Raw genomic sequence first — 13,327 nt, forward strand, 5'->3', positions numbered from 1 at the left:
CACATCCACTACATGATCCCTCATTAGTTGGAACGCTATGAAGTAGACAGGCAGAGAGAGAAACAGCCACACTGAATCATCAGCAGCCAGGAGTGAGGGTGGGGACCATGGTTGCGAACACACATTAATCAAGGGGATCTCCCTTGGAGGATCAAGGGGTTTCCCTTGGAGAGGTTCAATGCTATCACCTGTGGGCCAATCAGAACAATGGATTCTTATCCTAGTATGTGTGTTAGCTGGCTTACCAATGCCAGGAAGGCTCCGTTATCAACTACGTTTTTTCAGTGACCACCTGTACTTGGATGCAGTTAATTTTTCCTTTGACCTCACTGTTTACAGTCATGTATATCAGCAAGCGAGGACAACACTGCACGCAGACAATGGGGTGAATTATAGTCTACAAAAGCTAATGTCATAATAATGTTGTTGGCGTTTAAGGTGCCAAAAGGTTGGTATTCAGTATAGGAGATTTACAGGAATGACTATGATGGACAAGCCAAACCTACCTGAGATACCACCGGTCGCCCAGCCCATACTCCTGCCCCCAGATCCCAGACCGAGGCCAGAGGCATTGTGGGAGTTTGCGCTCTAGCATGACAGTAGTTGCAACAACCTGAAACACACAAGTTTGAAAAAGATGGGTTATTAGTTTCATTGAAGCTTGAGGGAATGAGAGCAAGCGCCCCCTCAGTCAATTTCAATTTCTCATTTTTCCAATATTAAATTCACTTCAATTCCACATTAGTTTACTTTAAAAAAAGGAAGTCCAGCATTTTTGTCTGCCATTTTGCCTAATGCTATTTGATTTGATTTTCTTCATATAACTTAAATACCATTTGATTTTTAAAAAAACCTCAAAGCAGTTTACAAAAAATAAAACAATACAATTGTTATTGTTATTATTATTATTTGCATTACTCACCATTCACCAGCAGGTTCCAAGGCTGGTTATAATTACAACAAATTAAAATTCAGATTTGAATCTGTTATTTGCATCTTTATGCCCATGCTCATGGCTCCTTCAGGAGGAAATGCCAAGTACAAATTTAATAAACAGAGAATTAATTATTAGACAGTTGTAAACATAAACAACACAATCAGCTCAGGGGAAGCGGTCAATCATCATCTTCAGTTAACAAGACAAAGCGTCAACCAATCACCTGGGCTCTCCAGAGTTCGTCCCGTTCGTGGGCGACACGCCAGTGGGTGTCCCCCATCATGGCAATGAGCAGGTTGAGCATAAGGAGAGTGGCGATGACAGCAAAGGCAGAGTATGTGATCCCATACATGAAAGGCAAGTCTACTTCGTAGTTGGCAGGTCCATCAATGATGGTCAGGAAGAGTTCAAAAGTGCTAAAAAGTGCCATGGGGTAGTTGTAGAAGTGGCCCAGCTCATCAGGGTCCTCTGTTTGGAAGATAATATAAAACGCTGGAAAAGAAAGAAGAAGAAGAGTGAGATATTCCATGCATCAATATTGACCCATGCATGACATGTGTCATATGTGAAGGGGATCTTTAGGATATTTGCCTATTATGGGCAACGTTGCATAGCTTTAAATTTCCTCTCGCGTTCTTAAGGGATGCTACTCATTCACACTTGCACTCTATGTATCCAATGGAAGACCCTCCCAGGATGCACAGGTGTAAACAGTTGGCAAATCAAAGCTTCTCCCCTTTCCATTTTTTTCTGCTTGATGGCATGGGGCACTAAGAATTCTCAGTAGGCAAATATATTGTGTGGTTGCCTACATGAAGTGAGTGTAATATGTAGTCAGGCTCTTTCACCAGCTGCAACTTTTACAACCAAGCAAAACAATACCTGGTCATGCATACTTGCATTTCCTCATATTCATCTTTTATTCCCTCCCACACACCTTCCCTTAGTTGTCTCCATCACTGCTGACGTTTGGATTCTAAGATCCTTGAAGTAGGACCTGGCTTCAAAATAAAGTAAAACATTGATGTATTCAACTCTGAAAAGTTCCACATTTGGTGACTGATGCCCATACTCTGCAGCAGCTGTTTTATTACTGTTGCCCACAGCACCCTCTCAAAATGTTCAAATGTGCGCATTTGCCCCCAAAGGTTGTGAGCCCTCACATAAATAATAGCAGCAGAGGATCTTGGAGAGCATTTTAAACTCTGTTCTGTGATATTTCATGTCTAAATGACACAGACAAGATGGCCAAACTGTCACTGCCAGGTACCATCGAAAATCAAGCAATGGGTAACCCAACAAAATCAAAATGAAAAATCAATTCACGGATGCGACGCTAATAACTGCGTTTCCCCAGACAAGGTGAATTTGCATCCACATGGGAAAGATAAGCCGGGGGGGTCATTTTCCTCTTCCCTCTTGCCTTGGGAAGTGCCCAAGAGCTTCTTCAATCCATAGGACTGATGGCACAACAACATTTCACTCTCTAAGGACTAGATTCACCTCCCGACACCACCACTGGGCCTCACTTTGCATTCATGCTTTTGTGCTGCTCCGAAATACAAATCCCATTTCAGAGCTGAATTAATCTACTGTAGGTGCACTTTTGAGCTTCTAGGGTGTACTGGGAAACAGAAGAAAGAAAAATGATGGAGATGAGAGCCAGCAAAGGCAAGGAAGAGGAGGAGGAAAGGCAGTTGTCTGGGCTCAGTGGCAGAGCACATGCTAAGCAAGCAAAAGAGTTCCAGCTACTGATGTCTCCAGTTAAAGGATCTCCAGCGGCAGCTGGGCTTAGGAAATACCCAGGAGAGCCCCTTCTAGTAAAATCAGACTGTACTGGGCTGAATGGACCAAAGACTTGGCTCATCATAAAAAACTGAGCAATTATTACAATTGTTATAGTAATTTATAGGGTACAAATTTGCATTTAAATTGTCCAGCGCATCATGTATGGTGTACATTATTCAACATATATTTTATATTAACTCTCATTTATTTTAGAGATTGGGTGCTATTTTATTTTAATAGTTATTCTGTAGATAGAGGATTATGGCACACAGAACTCGGACAGTCCACAGCCAAGGACCTTCTTTCTTGAGCTTCTCTGGCTTTAGCTCAGCTGATACAGGGCACCCATTATCCTCCATCTGCAATATGTGAATACAAACAATCATCAGACTTTTTCAGAACAGCCTGGAACATGTCACCTACCAGAGGCAAAGCCAAGGATCACCACTGCCATCAGCCAGCAGAAGCGCATAAGGTCTCCAAATATCATCTGCACATGTAAACACAGGAACACACAGTGAGAAGCAACTCCTCTCACACACAATCCTTGACACGAGGAACAGATGGCTAGATCAGACAAGAACCTTTTGGGATCAGACTGGAGATGTGAAGGTCTAGTAAATAGTATGGGTAAATGGAGGTGGAATCAGTCCCCCACCCCCATTCGTCCAGCTTTTGAAAAACTGGAAATAAAAACAAGAAAAATGGGGGACATTCCTCCTATGTTTCTGGGCTTGTGGGGGCCTTCACATTTCTACATCAGACCATATTACACTAATGCTAATCTAAGGAGGAGAAGATCAGGGGGAGCATCTGCCGTCAGGTGTGATCCAATTGTCTGATTCTATGTAGAAATACTTCTTTTCATTTGCAGTGAATCTACAGTGGAACCTTGGTTCTCAATTTCAATCCGTTCTGGGAGTCCGTTCGACTCCCGAAACCGTTTGAAAACCAAGGTGCAGCTTCCGATTGGCTGCAGGAGCTTCCTTCACTCAAGCGGAAGATGCGTCGGACATTCGGCTTCCAAAAAACATTCAAAAACTGGGATTTTGGTGTTTGGGAGCTAAAATGTACAAGTACCAAGGCATTTGAGAACCAAGGTATGACTGTATTGCCAATTTATACAAACTAGAGATGCATTCAAAGGGACTGCTTATAGGGCACAATGCCCACTGTCATCTGCCCGCCATTCCATCTCCCCCAGGGAGGAAAATCACCTTAGAGAGGATGGCCGAGATACCAGGTGGTGGAATACTCCTTCATAGAGGTGAGATGCCCAAGGTAAAGGTAAAGGGACCCCTGACCATTAGGTCCACTCGTGGCCGACTCTGGGGTTGCGGCGCTCATCTCGCTTTATTGGCCGAGGGAGCCGGCATACAGCTTCCAGGTCATGTGGCCAGCATGACTAAGTCGCTTCTGGCGAACCAGAGCAGCGCACGGAAATGCCATTTACCTTCCCGCTGGAGTGGTACTTGCACTTTGATGTGCTTTCGAACTGCTAGGTTGGCAAGAGGAGGGACCGAGCAACGGGAGCTCACCCCGTCGCGGGGATTAGAACCGCCAACCTTCTGATCATCAAGTCCTAGGCTCTGTGGTTTAACCCACAGCACCACCCGTGTCTCGAGATGCCCATGAGACTCCTCTTTTTTTCTTGCCAGTGTAGAGGTGCTTTTTCCACTGAGAATCATTACAACCCCATGATCCCAAAGGAGAAAGATGCTGTTGTCATCACTACCCTGGCAGTGTTTTTACTTCACCAGCAGTCCAGAAGGGAGAAAACACCCACAGGGCATTCCCATCTTCGAGGGAACTCTCTATCCCCCATCCTTGCCTCCCAAGGGAGTCCTCCCCCCCAACTCACTGTGGGACAGGGATGGGTGACTTTGCACTTCCGGGGGGGAAAACAACATGCTGTTGCAGATAAGTGATCCTGCACAGAGTGGTTTTGATACCATTATCTCTGGCTGGAGTTGCGGGGAGGTGAGAAGTGGTTGCACAAACTGTCATGTAATTAAGCCAATTGCATGTGATGTGCAACAATTATTGAGCATTACTATTGCTTTCTGCGCTTTTAAATAGGGTCCATGTGGTACAATTAAGCTAGCTGCAAATAATAATTAAAACGACAAATCCAGGCCTGCATTGCAGAAATCACATCTATCCATGGAGATAAAGGGGCAAGCTTTCACACATTCCTAGTTCAAGAGCTTTCCTGAACAGCTAGCATGTGATCTCATGCGAATGGGTGGCAGAGACACATGCTAAACAAACAAACATTCTTTATTACGGCCCAAAGACCCACAAAACAATTTCGAAAGCAAAGTACACTACTTAGGCAGTCACTGTGTTTTATCCAAGACACATTGATGCATTGTGGCATCTTACTTCCTCAGTCGCCCACTGATTGCTTACTGACCTTCTGGATCATGATAGTGAAGGGCCCCAGCATCTGAAACCCTCGTGCGAAGTACATAACGTTGCACCAGCCAAGTACCAGAGCAAAGGACATGGGGACCACCTCTCCGTTTGTACTGGTGAGACGCATCACCATAGTCACCAGTATCATCCAGGCGTATGTGATACTGCACAGGGAGAAATAGCAAAGAAGAGTGGAAATGTTATAGGGACAGAAGTCCCCTAAAATATGATCAAGTTGTTCATGTATGCTGTGACAGCAGCAAGGAAACCCAGTAGGTTTCTGAGCACAATTCAAAGTTTTGGTGCTGACCTATAAAGCCATAAATGGCCTCGGCCCAGTGTACCTAAAGGAGCGTCTCCACCCCCATCATCCAGCCCGGACACTGAGGTCCTCTTCTGAAGGCCTTCTGGTGGTTCCCTCCCTCACTGCGAGAAGTGAGGTTACAGGGAACCAGGCAGAGGGCCTTCTTGGTAGTGGCACCTGCCTTGTGGAACGCCCTCCCATCAAGGAAATAAACAACTATCTGACTTTTAGAAGACATCTGAAGGCAATCATGTTTAGGGAAGTTTTTTATGTTTGGCATTTTATCGTGTTTTTAATATTCTGTTGGGAGCCACCCAGAGTGGCTGGGGAAACCCAGTCAGATGGGTGGGATATAAATAATTTTATTATTATTATTAGTTCAAAAATGGAAAGAAGAAACTCCTACAAAAGAAGAATGGATAAGCAAGGTGATGGACTATGCAGAAATGGCAAAGTTAACAGCTAAAATAAAGAAAACTTAATGATGACAGCTTTGTGGAAGAATGGAAGCCTTTTTCAGGCTGTTTAAAGAGATATTATAGTATGATGAATTCGCAAGCAGGATTCGAAGCATGAGCAACAGAAAGAATTAGGACTTAATGTAATATCGTTATGATATAAGAGATAGAAGACGGGGTACAGAAAAGGGGGAGAATATAAAATCACCATGGAAAACGGGATAGGAAGTTGAAAACGCCCCCCCACACACACACAAAATTATGTATTGAGGGGTATATGTGGACATTTTCCTTTTTCCTTTAAATTTAATAAAAAAAAAAATTTAAAAAGGAAATGAACACCAGCCCTCTCCCACAGCCCTTCTGATTCATAGATCTTTATCGCTTGACCCACAATCATAAACCAGCTAGAAAGGAACCTTACATGATGACATGGAAAGGTCCTCCGAGGATAGTTTGCCCAAAGTATTTGGTGATGCCAACTCTGAAGATATCTGGAATCTGAGACAAAGAGCCACTGATCAAAAGTGTGCTTAATTTTTTTGAGGAAAAAACCCCAAAAGAGATCGATGAACGTTTTAGATATCCATCCATTTATTTGCAAAGAAACAAAAACAGGTGCCTAGACTTAAATCGGGCCTGGCAAACTTGCACCCGGATTCCCAAAGACCTCCCGAACCATTTTTAAATGCTAGAGCTCAGTCCTGGAAGCTATGAAGCAATCATCACAAGAAAAGTGACTATTAGCCACAAATAAGATAGTCGTTGGACAAAGAGCACCAAAGTCAAATACAAGAACTGCTGGATAGGCATGGAGCCTTTCCACTGAACATGCCAACCACGGACTACAACTGTTTCAGGTTTGTTTATAATTAGATTGAACTAGTTTAGGGAGAGAACCATGAATACAGTGGTACCTTGGTACTCGAACGGCTTGGCTCCCGAACAAATCAGCTCCTGAACGCCGCAAACCTGGAAGTAAGTGTTCCGGTTTGCAAACGTTTTTCGGAAGCTGAACGTCCAACGTGGCTTCCGCTTGAGCACAGGGAGCTCCTGCAACCAATCGGAAGCCACGCCTTGGTTTTCGAACAGTTTCGGGAGTCGAACAGACTCCTGGAATGGTTCAAGTTCGAGAACCAAGGTACCACTGTATGTCAAAGGGAATGCCTAACATCTGATAAAAACAACTCTCTTCATTCTTTCTCCATACAACATTGACCTGGGAGTATCAACAGTCATATTCCACTGATTTCAATGGCGGCTTGTGCACTTGTTCAGTTCAAACCCTGTTAACTTCCTCTAGATCGGGGCCTGTGTGCCAGTTACAACATTCTGGTTAATGTTCTGAATCGTGTGTGTGCGCGAATTCAGTCTAAAGTAGAGTATTAGCTTCTGCTGTCACCCTCTGAATCTTACAAAGATGGGTAAGTTTCATTGTTCTCTGTGTCTTCTAGATTTGTTTCAACCACTCAGCAATCCCAAAAGTCCTTCCTTGCATCCTGCCAGCTGATTCCATCCTAGCTGTAAGAATTAAGTTAACAACTAACACCTGGTGTTTCTTTGTGACAACAGCACATTCTCCCCCCAAAAAGATACTGGTGGGCGTAGCAATAGCTTAATGGGTACCATCTTCCCCTAATACCACTGTATTTAAAATACTTTGAAACCCATGCTCTCTCATTTCACACAAGAACTCAGAAGTGAAAAGTGCTTTTCTTACCTCCAGAATCAATATCACTATGGCTCCAATAACAGTGATAAGCTCGCCCACCAACCTGAGGTCATCTTCAGGGGTGAGATAAGATTCCTGAGAAGAAAGGGGAAAAAATATAATCCATACAGTTAGGAATATCATATAGTCAAGAGAAAACTTATTGATCAAACCTATAGCCTTCTGAACTCAGATCTAATCTTGAACAGATTCAGAATTCCGCCATGTTCCTCCATAATTAAGTACACCACTGATGCCTCAGATCACATTCATAAATGTTACATCCTCAGTTTGGGAGTCTCTTCTCCTCCTCTTCTAGCAAAGCCAGAGCCCGTGCATTTTCCAGAAGCAGTAGGGTATGTTTTTATTTGAACTTGTTTTTGTAGAAATGCACATGGTGGAATAATCAGCATACTAGTATCCACCCCAAGACTTTCTGCCCAATTAAACAAGGAATTAAATCATCACACTCTCAAATGGATTTTCCACATCTGATTGCTCATATCCTGTTCAGTAAAATCTAGAATAGGCAAAAAAGGAGGCGGGAACATTTAGGAACCTGGACTCAATAGCCAGCCTTGCCTCTGTATTACCGTACAATTCCCTGGACTAATACTAAAATGACTTCCAGTTGTGTCTGAAAATGGCATCTAATTGCCAGGCATCTTTCATACATATTCCAGCTCCAAACTAAGTGAGCCACTTAACAACCATTTGAAGCAATTTAGGGGGGAAATTAATTGGGGCAACTCAGTCTGCCTGTCTTTAAAAAGAGAACAGGCTTCAGCCCCCTCACATCCTGCACATTAAGTGCTGATACCTGCACTTCGGAGATTGAAAATAAATATTTCAAGGTTGCTTGGAAGCAAAAATTATAACAGAGAATATCATAAGCATGGTGCTTTTGTAGAAGTTGCTGGGCTTCTCAGATCCCAAAAGACAGAGGGTGGGGAAACAGAGGTCCTGAAACACCCTAAAGGGAGAAAAACTCAGCACAAGAGCAATGGAACCAACTCAAGAATCACTAGTGCACTTGTGTAAACAGGACTGGGGGCAAGTGCTGAGCTCGGCATTAGGAGCCTCTGTACTAACACTTGATAGTTCCAGCCATCACAGTGAAACCAGACCCTCCAAGTGTCCCCATTTTCTAGGGACAGTCCAGGATTTACAGAAGCTATCCTGGTTTCTGATTTGATCCCTGAATGTCCCTCTTTTCCTTAGGATGTCCCTATTTTCAATGGAGAAATGTTGCAGGGCATGAGATACACGTAGTAAAGCAATGACCAGTGATTTAATGAGGTAGCATGTGCAACAAGGAAGCTCGCAGCCACACAAAAACTGGGTGCCAAGTGCTGAACCTCAAGTTTCTGCAGTTCAGTCCAACTGTAGGCCTACATAGCTCCAGTAACGTGTACACCTTCCTATTCCGGGACTTCATCCAGAGTCAGGTGGCCACATTAGATTCCAAACCGTTAGCAAGAATCATCTATCCCTCTTCTGCGTTCTACCACTGAGCTACAGTCCTCCCACAAACAGTGTCTCTGTGCATTTCTCCAGTTAAGGTGGAAAGAACTGACTGTACTTTATTCTAACAGGGGCTCATCATGTTCCCAATTCAAACAACAGACCAGCTCACTGTTGGGCATCTTTCGAATCATACATTTTAGGGAGTTGGACTAGATCACCCTTAGGATCCCTCCCAACTCTACAGTTCTATGATTCCCACTAAACTATTAAATAGCTTGCTGCTGCGCATTGTGCCAGGCTTTTGGTCATCATTGTTCCTCATGTTGCAAACCTACACACATGTATGGGAGCAAATCCCACTGGATGCAGAGGAACTTACATATAATTGCTGGGTAAATAAACAACTAATTAGGGTTCTTTCTAACTGTGCAATAATTCACCATTTCCCCTCTAATTTTGCCTGCTAACTGTTCAGGAAACTTGCTATATCTGGGATACCTATCTGTGGCAATCAATGCGTCTTTTTTAATTTCCTCCTGGCGGTGGAAATTGCAGATGACTTCTGCATCCTTAATAAACTCAGGTTGAGTGAGGATTTACCTGCAAAAGTTTCTGAACGTAGATTGTGTTATCCCTTTCATTTGTTTTGTTAAAGCGCCGTTCTTTCAGAGGCCGGTAGACGCAACACATTGTGAAGCAAATCATGTACAAGACGTAGAATAAGGCCAAGATGCAAAAATACGGCCTTCCATATTTATTCCACTTCAGGCTTACCAGCTCATTCACAGGGGTAAGGTCTAGGATCCGCCGAGCCTGGAGAGTATAAAGGAGGCTTTTGTCATTCTCTTCCCTAAGGAGAAGACACACCCAGAAGTAAACAATCCTCAAGGACAGAAAATACATTACACCCCCCTGTGGCTACTCATAGGAAGCTCAGTGCTGGAGGAAAATCTCCCCAATCTCAGAAAAGTTAGTCTGCCATTACTGATCCTTCCTCACTGAGGAGCCTGTATAAGCTGCCAAGAAAACAACAAACAGGGCTTTCTAGAAGGTCATTTGAAAGCTACTTGCTCTAAATAAATTCAGTGCAGACCCTCCAAATGTCCCTATTTTCCAGGGGCAGTCCTGGCTTCACAGAAGCCACCCCAGTTTCTACTCTAATGCAGGAATGTTCGGCTTTTCCTTAGGATTTCCCTATTCTCATCAGAGAAATGTTAGGATAGGAGGTCCCCAGAGCTTTTTTTCAGCCAGACCTCACCGTAACTCAGTTCTGGCACCTCTCAGGTGGGCACCATTGCCCACCATAAGGGAACAAGGGGGGCATTCATGGTAATTTCCAGCACCTGTTTTTCTACAAAAATAGTGTTGGACATCCCTATTTTCATCAGAGAAATGTTGGAGGGGACATCTCTATTTTCACTGGAGAAATGTTGGAGGGTAGGTTAGTGTAACAAATACCTCTCTCTTTTTGGTGGTGACAATGAGCTCCAGAAGCGACTGATCATCACCCCAGGAGTCAATTTCCGTGAGGTCATACAAGGTGGATGTCAAAGGCCCAAACATCCACTGGATGTGCTTTCTTCTTTGCATTAAATGCTGGAACATCTGGTTATTGGGAAGAAAAAAATCTCAGTTAGACTAGACCCATGTCAAGGTGGTTGCTACAGATTATGCAGTAACCCCATGACCCCCTGCAGCACAATTTCTCTCCCTCTTTTTCTATGAAAGACTCAGAAAAATTCAATACCATAGGGAAAGAGTGTACACAATCATAGAATAAACCTCAGTCCAGTTATATTGGCAGAAATCTCATTGTATCTAAATCATTTTTCCAACCGTAGCTCAGGGGTAGCTGACATGGTGCTTTCTAGATATCAGACTACAACTCCCATCAGCCCCAGCCAGCACAGCCAATGGTCAGGGATGAGAGGAGTTGTAGTCCTACTGCTAGAGCCCATGCCCCCCCCCCAACTGTATATTTTCTTGGGGCTTAGTTCCATTCTCATATAAAACTAATCCAACTCATTTATTTTGCTTTGTCATACCCACAAATGCTCCTCCTGCTGCAATTTCATTGGCCCAGTTAATATGTTGTCTAATATGGTGGTTGCTGCTAGGAACCCAAACCATATGAGTGCCACCACACAGACAGCTGCCCATATCAAGAGCAGCTCACAGGGGCTGAATCAACCCACCCACACCAGAATGTGTGGTTTGTTCATTGTGCAGTCCCTTGCCCTTTTACAGCACTTCCTCCAGCAGTTTCACCAGAGATGCACTATGGTCTTCTCTACAAACTTTAATGACTATTCATCCCAGGAAAAAAGAGGGTCATGGGAGATGGGGCTTAGAAGTTCAGTTGGATTTAGGGGTCACAGCACAGCACTCACGGATGGTCCTCCTGTCTCACCAGTGTTCAAGTATTCAAATGTGTGGCTAAGGTAAAGGTAAAGGGACCCCTGACCATTAGGTCCAGTCGTGGCTGACTCTGGGGTTGCGGCGCTCATCTCACTTTATTGGCTGAGGGAGCCGGCGTACAGCTTCCGGGTCATGTGGCCAGCATGACTAAGCCGCTTCTGGTGAAACTGGAGCAGCGCACGGAAACGCCGTTTACCTTCCCGTCGGAGTGGTACTTATTTATCTACTTGCACTTTGACGTGCTTTTGAACTGCTAGGTTGGCAGGAGCAGGGACCGAGCAACGGGAACTCACCCCATCACGGGGATTCGAACTGCTGACCTTCTGATCGGCAAGTCCTAGGCTCTGTGGTTTAACCCACAGCGCCACCCGCGTCCCATGGTGTCTGTAAACTGTAGCATATGAATCATGAGGTGGTCCATTCTGTTTTAATATATTAATGATCGCTGCATTTTTAGTTTTGTTATGTGACTTGTCAGCTTTAAAGCCTTAAGTGACTTTGACAAAGGAGGATATAAATACATTAAAATGAAGAAACAACACAGCAGCAACCAACAGCTACGACTGCAGCAGAATACGGCTGCGTACTCGTTTACTCACCACTGTGTTTCCCTCCACACCAGCCAGCTTAAAGGGAGTGAGCCCCTGGTTGTTGGGGACCGAGTCCAGGCCCACCAATTCCTTCTCTTCCTTGTTGTAGCGAAGAAACAGATTGTACATTTGACAGGCAGATGCTTTGTTTGGTTGGAGAACCAAGATGTGGAGGACAGAGTTACCTGCAATAGCACAAAGTGGAAAAACAAGAATCATTCTGATATCCTGAGGAGACTTTTATAGGCGACCAATGGCCCTTGTTCTGTCTCATTAGCAATCTTGGTGGCTTTGCTGAAAGAAGAGGCCAGCATCAAAAAATGAGGCACGGAGTTCTTATGCTATGGACAGATTCATCAATAAAGTTTGTTGCCAGGCTATGGGTCTGGGTTTTTCCTTTTCCTATAAAGAGCCTTATAGAAAAAAAAGATCCATGAATTGCAGAATCAAACAGAGTAACTCTCACTGTTGAACTGTAGTATTTCTGACAGGAAACACTTGAAATATGTAATCACCAATGTCGTGAGTCCAGCTACAGCTAGTCTATGATTTTTCTAATCATATAACTTGGTTATTAAAACTTGTTTACAATAATTAGTGGAATCAAGTGTAAAGCTTTTCCTGGACTATAGACGTCCCATAAGCCTTTGGGTTCCTTTGGGAGGAAGGGCGGGATAGAAATTAGGATAAATAAATAACAATAGATAATAAGCCCTCCCTGCACATAGAAAAACAGCATGTCAGGGAGAAAGCTAGGCTCAATCTTCCCTAACACACTGATTCTCCATTGGAAGGGTGTTTGTTTTGGTGTGTGTGAGGAATTCAAACATACTCAGGGCAACCAAAATGCCCAAGGAGATGGAGCACCTCCCCTCTGAGGAAATGTTGCAGCATTGGAGGAATTTTAGAGAAAAGGTGAATATCAGCCGCGGATACCAATTCTATGGGACTGAGGACACCTCATGCCCCCCCCCAAGTATGTGGGGATGGGGCAAGCCACCCAATCTTCAGGGGCTGGGCTGTGGTGGTGAAGGGCCCTACTGGGCCTCCATGTGGTTGTGGCAGGCCTCGGTGGGCCTCCCCACAGTGGCAGAGGGCCCCACTATGTGTGTGACATCACACGCGTGTTGAACGTGTGACATCATGTGCATGTGACAAGCCCCGCCCCCTCATGTCCAGCGGAAATTGGTGTCTCTGGTATGAGGTGACGGGCTTGGGTTCTGCTTGAGAATTTCC

The 13,327-nt window shown here is 44.3% G+C and overlaps 1 protein-coding gene across 2 annotated transcripts in view; it reads right to left on the reverse strand.

The window, feature by feature from the left end:
* The window catches only part of LOC307206283 (transient receptor potential cation channel subfamily V member 6-like), a 71,429-nt gene that overhangs the window by 9,361 nt on the left and 48,741 nt on the right, over window positions 1–13,327 (reverse strand). For both annotated transcript variants that reach the window (XM_079959355.1, XM_079959356.1), the window contains exons 6-14: window positions 12,101–12,276; window positions 10,542–10,688; window positions 9,684–9,896; window positions 7,626–7,712; window positions 6,330–6,406; window positions 5,142–5,307; window positions 3,149–3,215; window positions 1,161–1,429; window positions 507–613 (exon numbers count right to left, since the gene is read on the reverse strand). In XM_079959355.1, the coding sequence (XP_079815481.1) occupies window positions 507–613; window positions 1,161–1,429; window positions 3,149–3,215; window positions 5,142–5,307; window positions 6,330–6,406; window positions 7,626–7,712; window positions 9,684–9,896; window positions 10,542–10,688; window positions 12,101–12,276 (1,309 nt within the window). The remainder of the gene's footprint in view (window positions 1–506; window positions 614–1,160; window positions 1,430–3,148; window positions 3,216–5,141; window positions 5,308–6,329; window positions 6,407–7,625; window positions 7,713–9,683; window positions 9,897–10,541; window positions 10,689–12,100; window positions 12,277–13,327) is intronic.

Source organism: Podarcis cretensis (genome assembly GCF_951804945.1).
Source record: "Podarcis cretensis genome assembly, chromosome: 17".
NCBI lineage: Eukaryota > Metazoa > Chordata > Lepidosauria > Squamata > Lacertidae > Podarcis > Podarcis cretensis.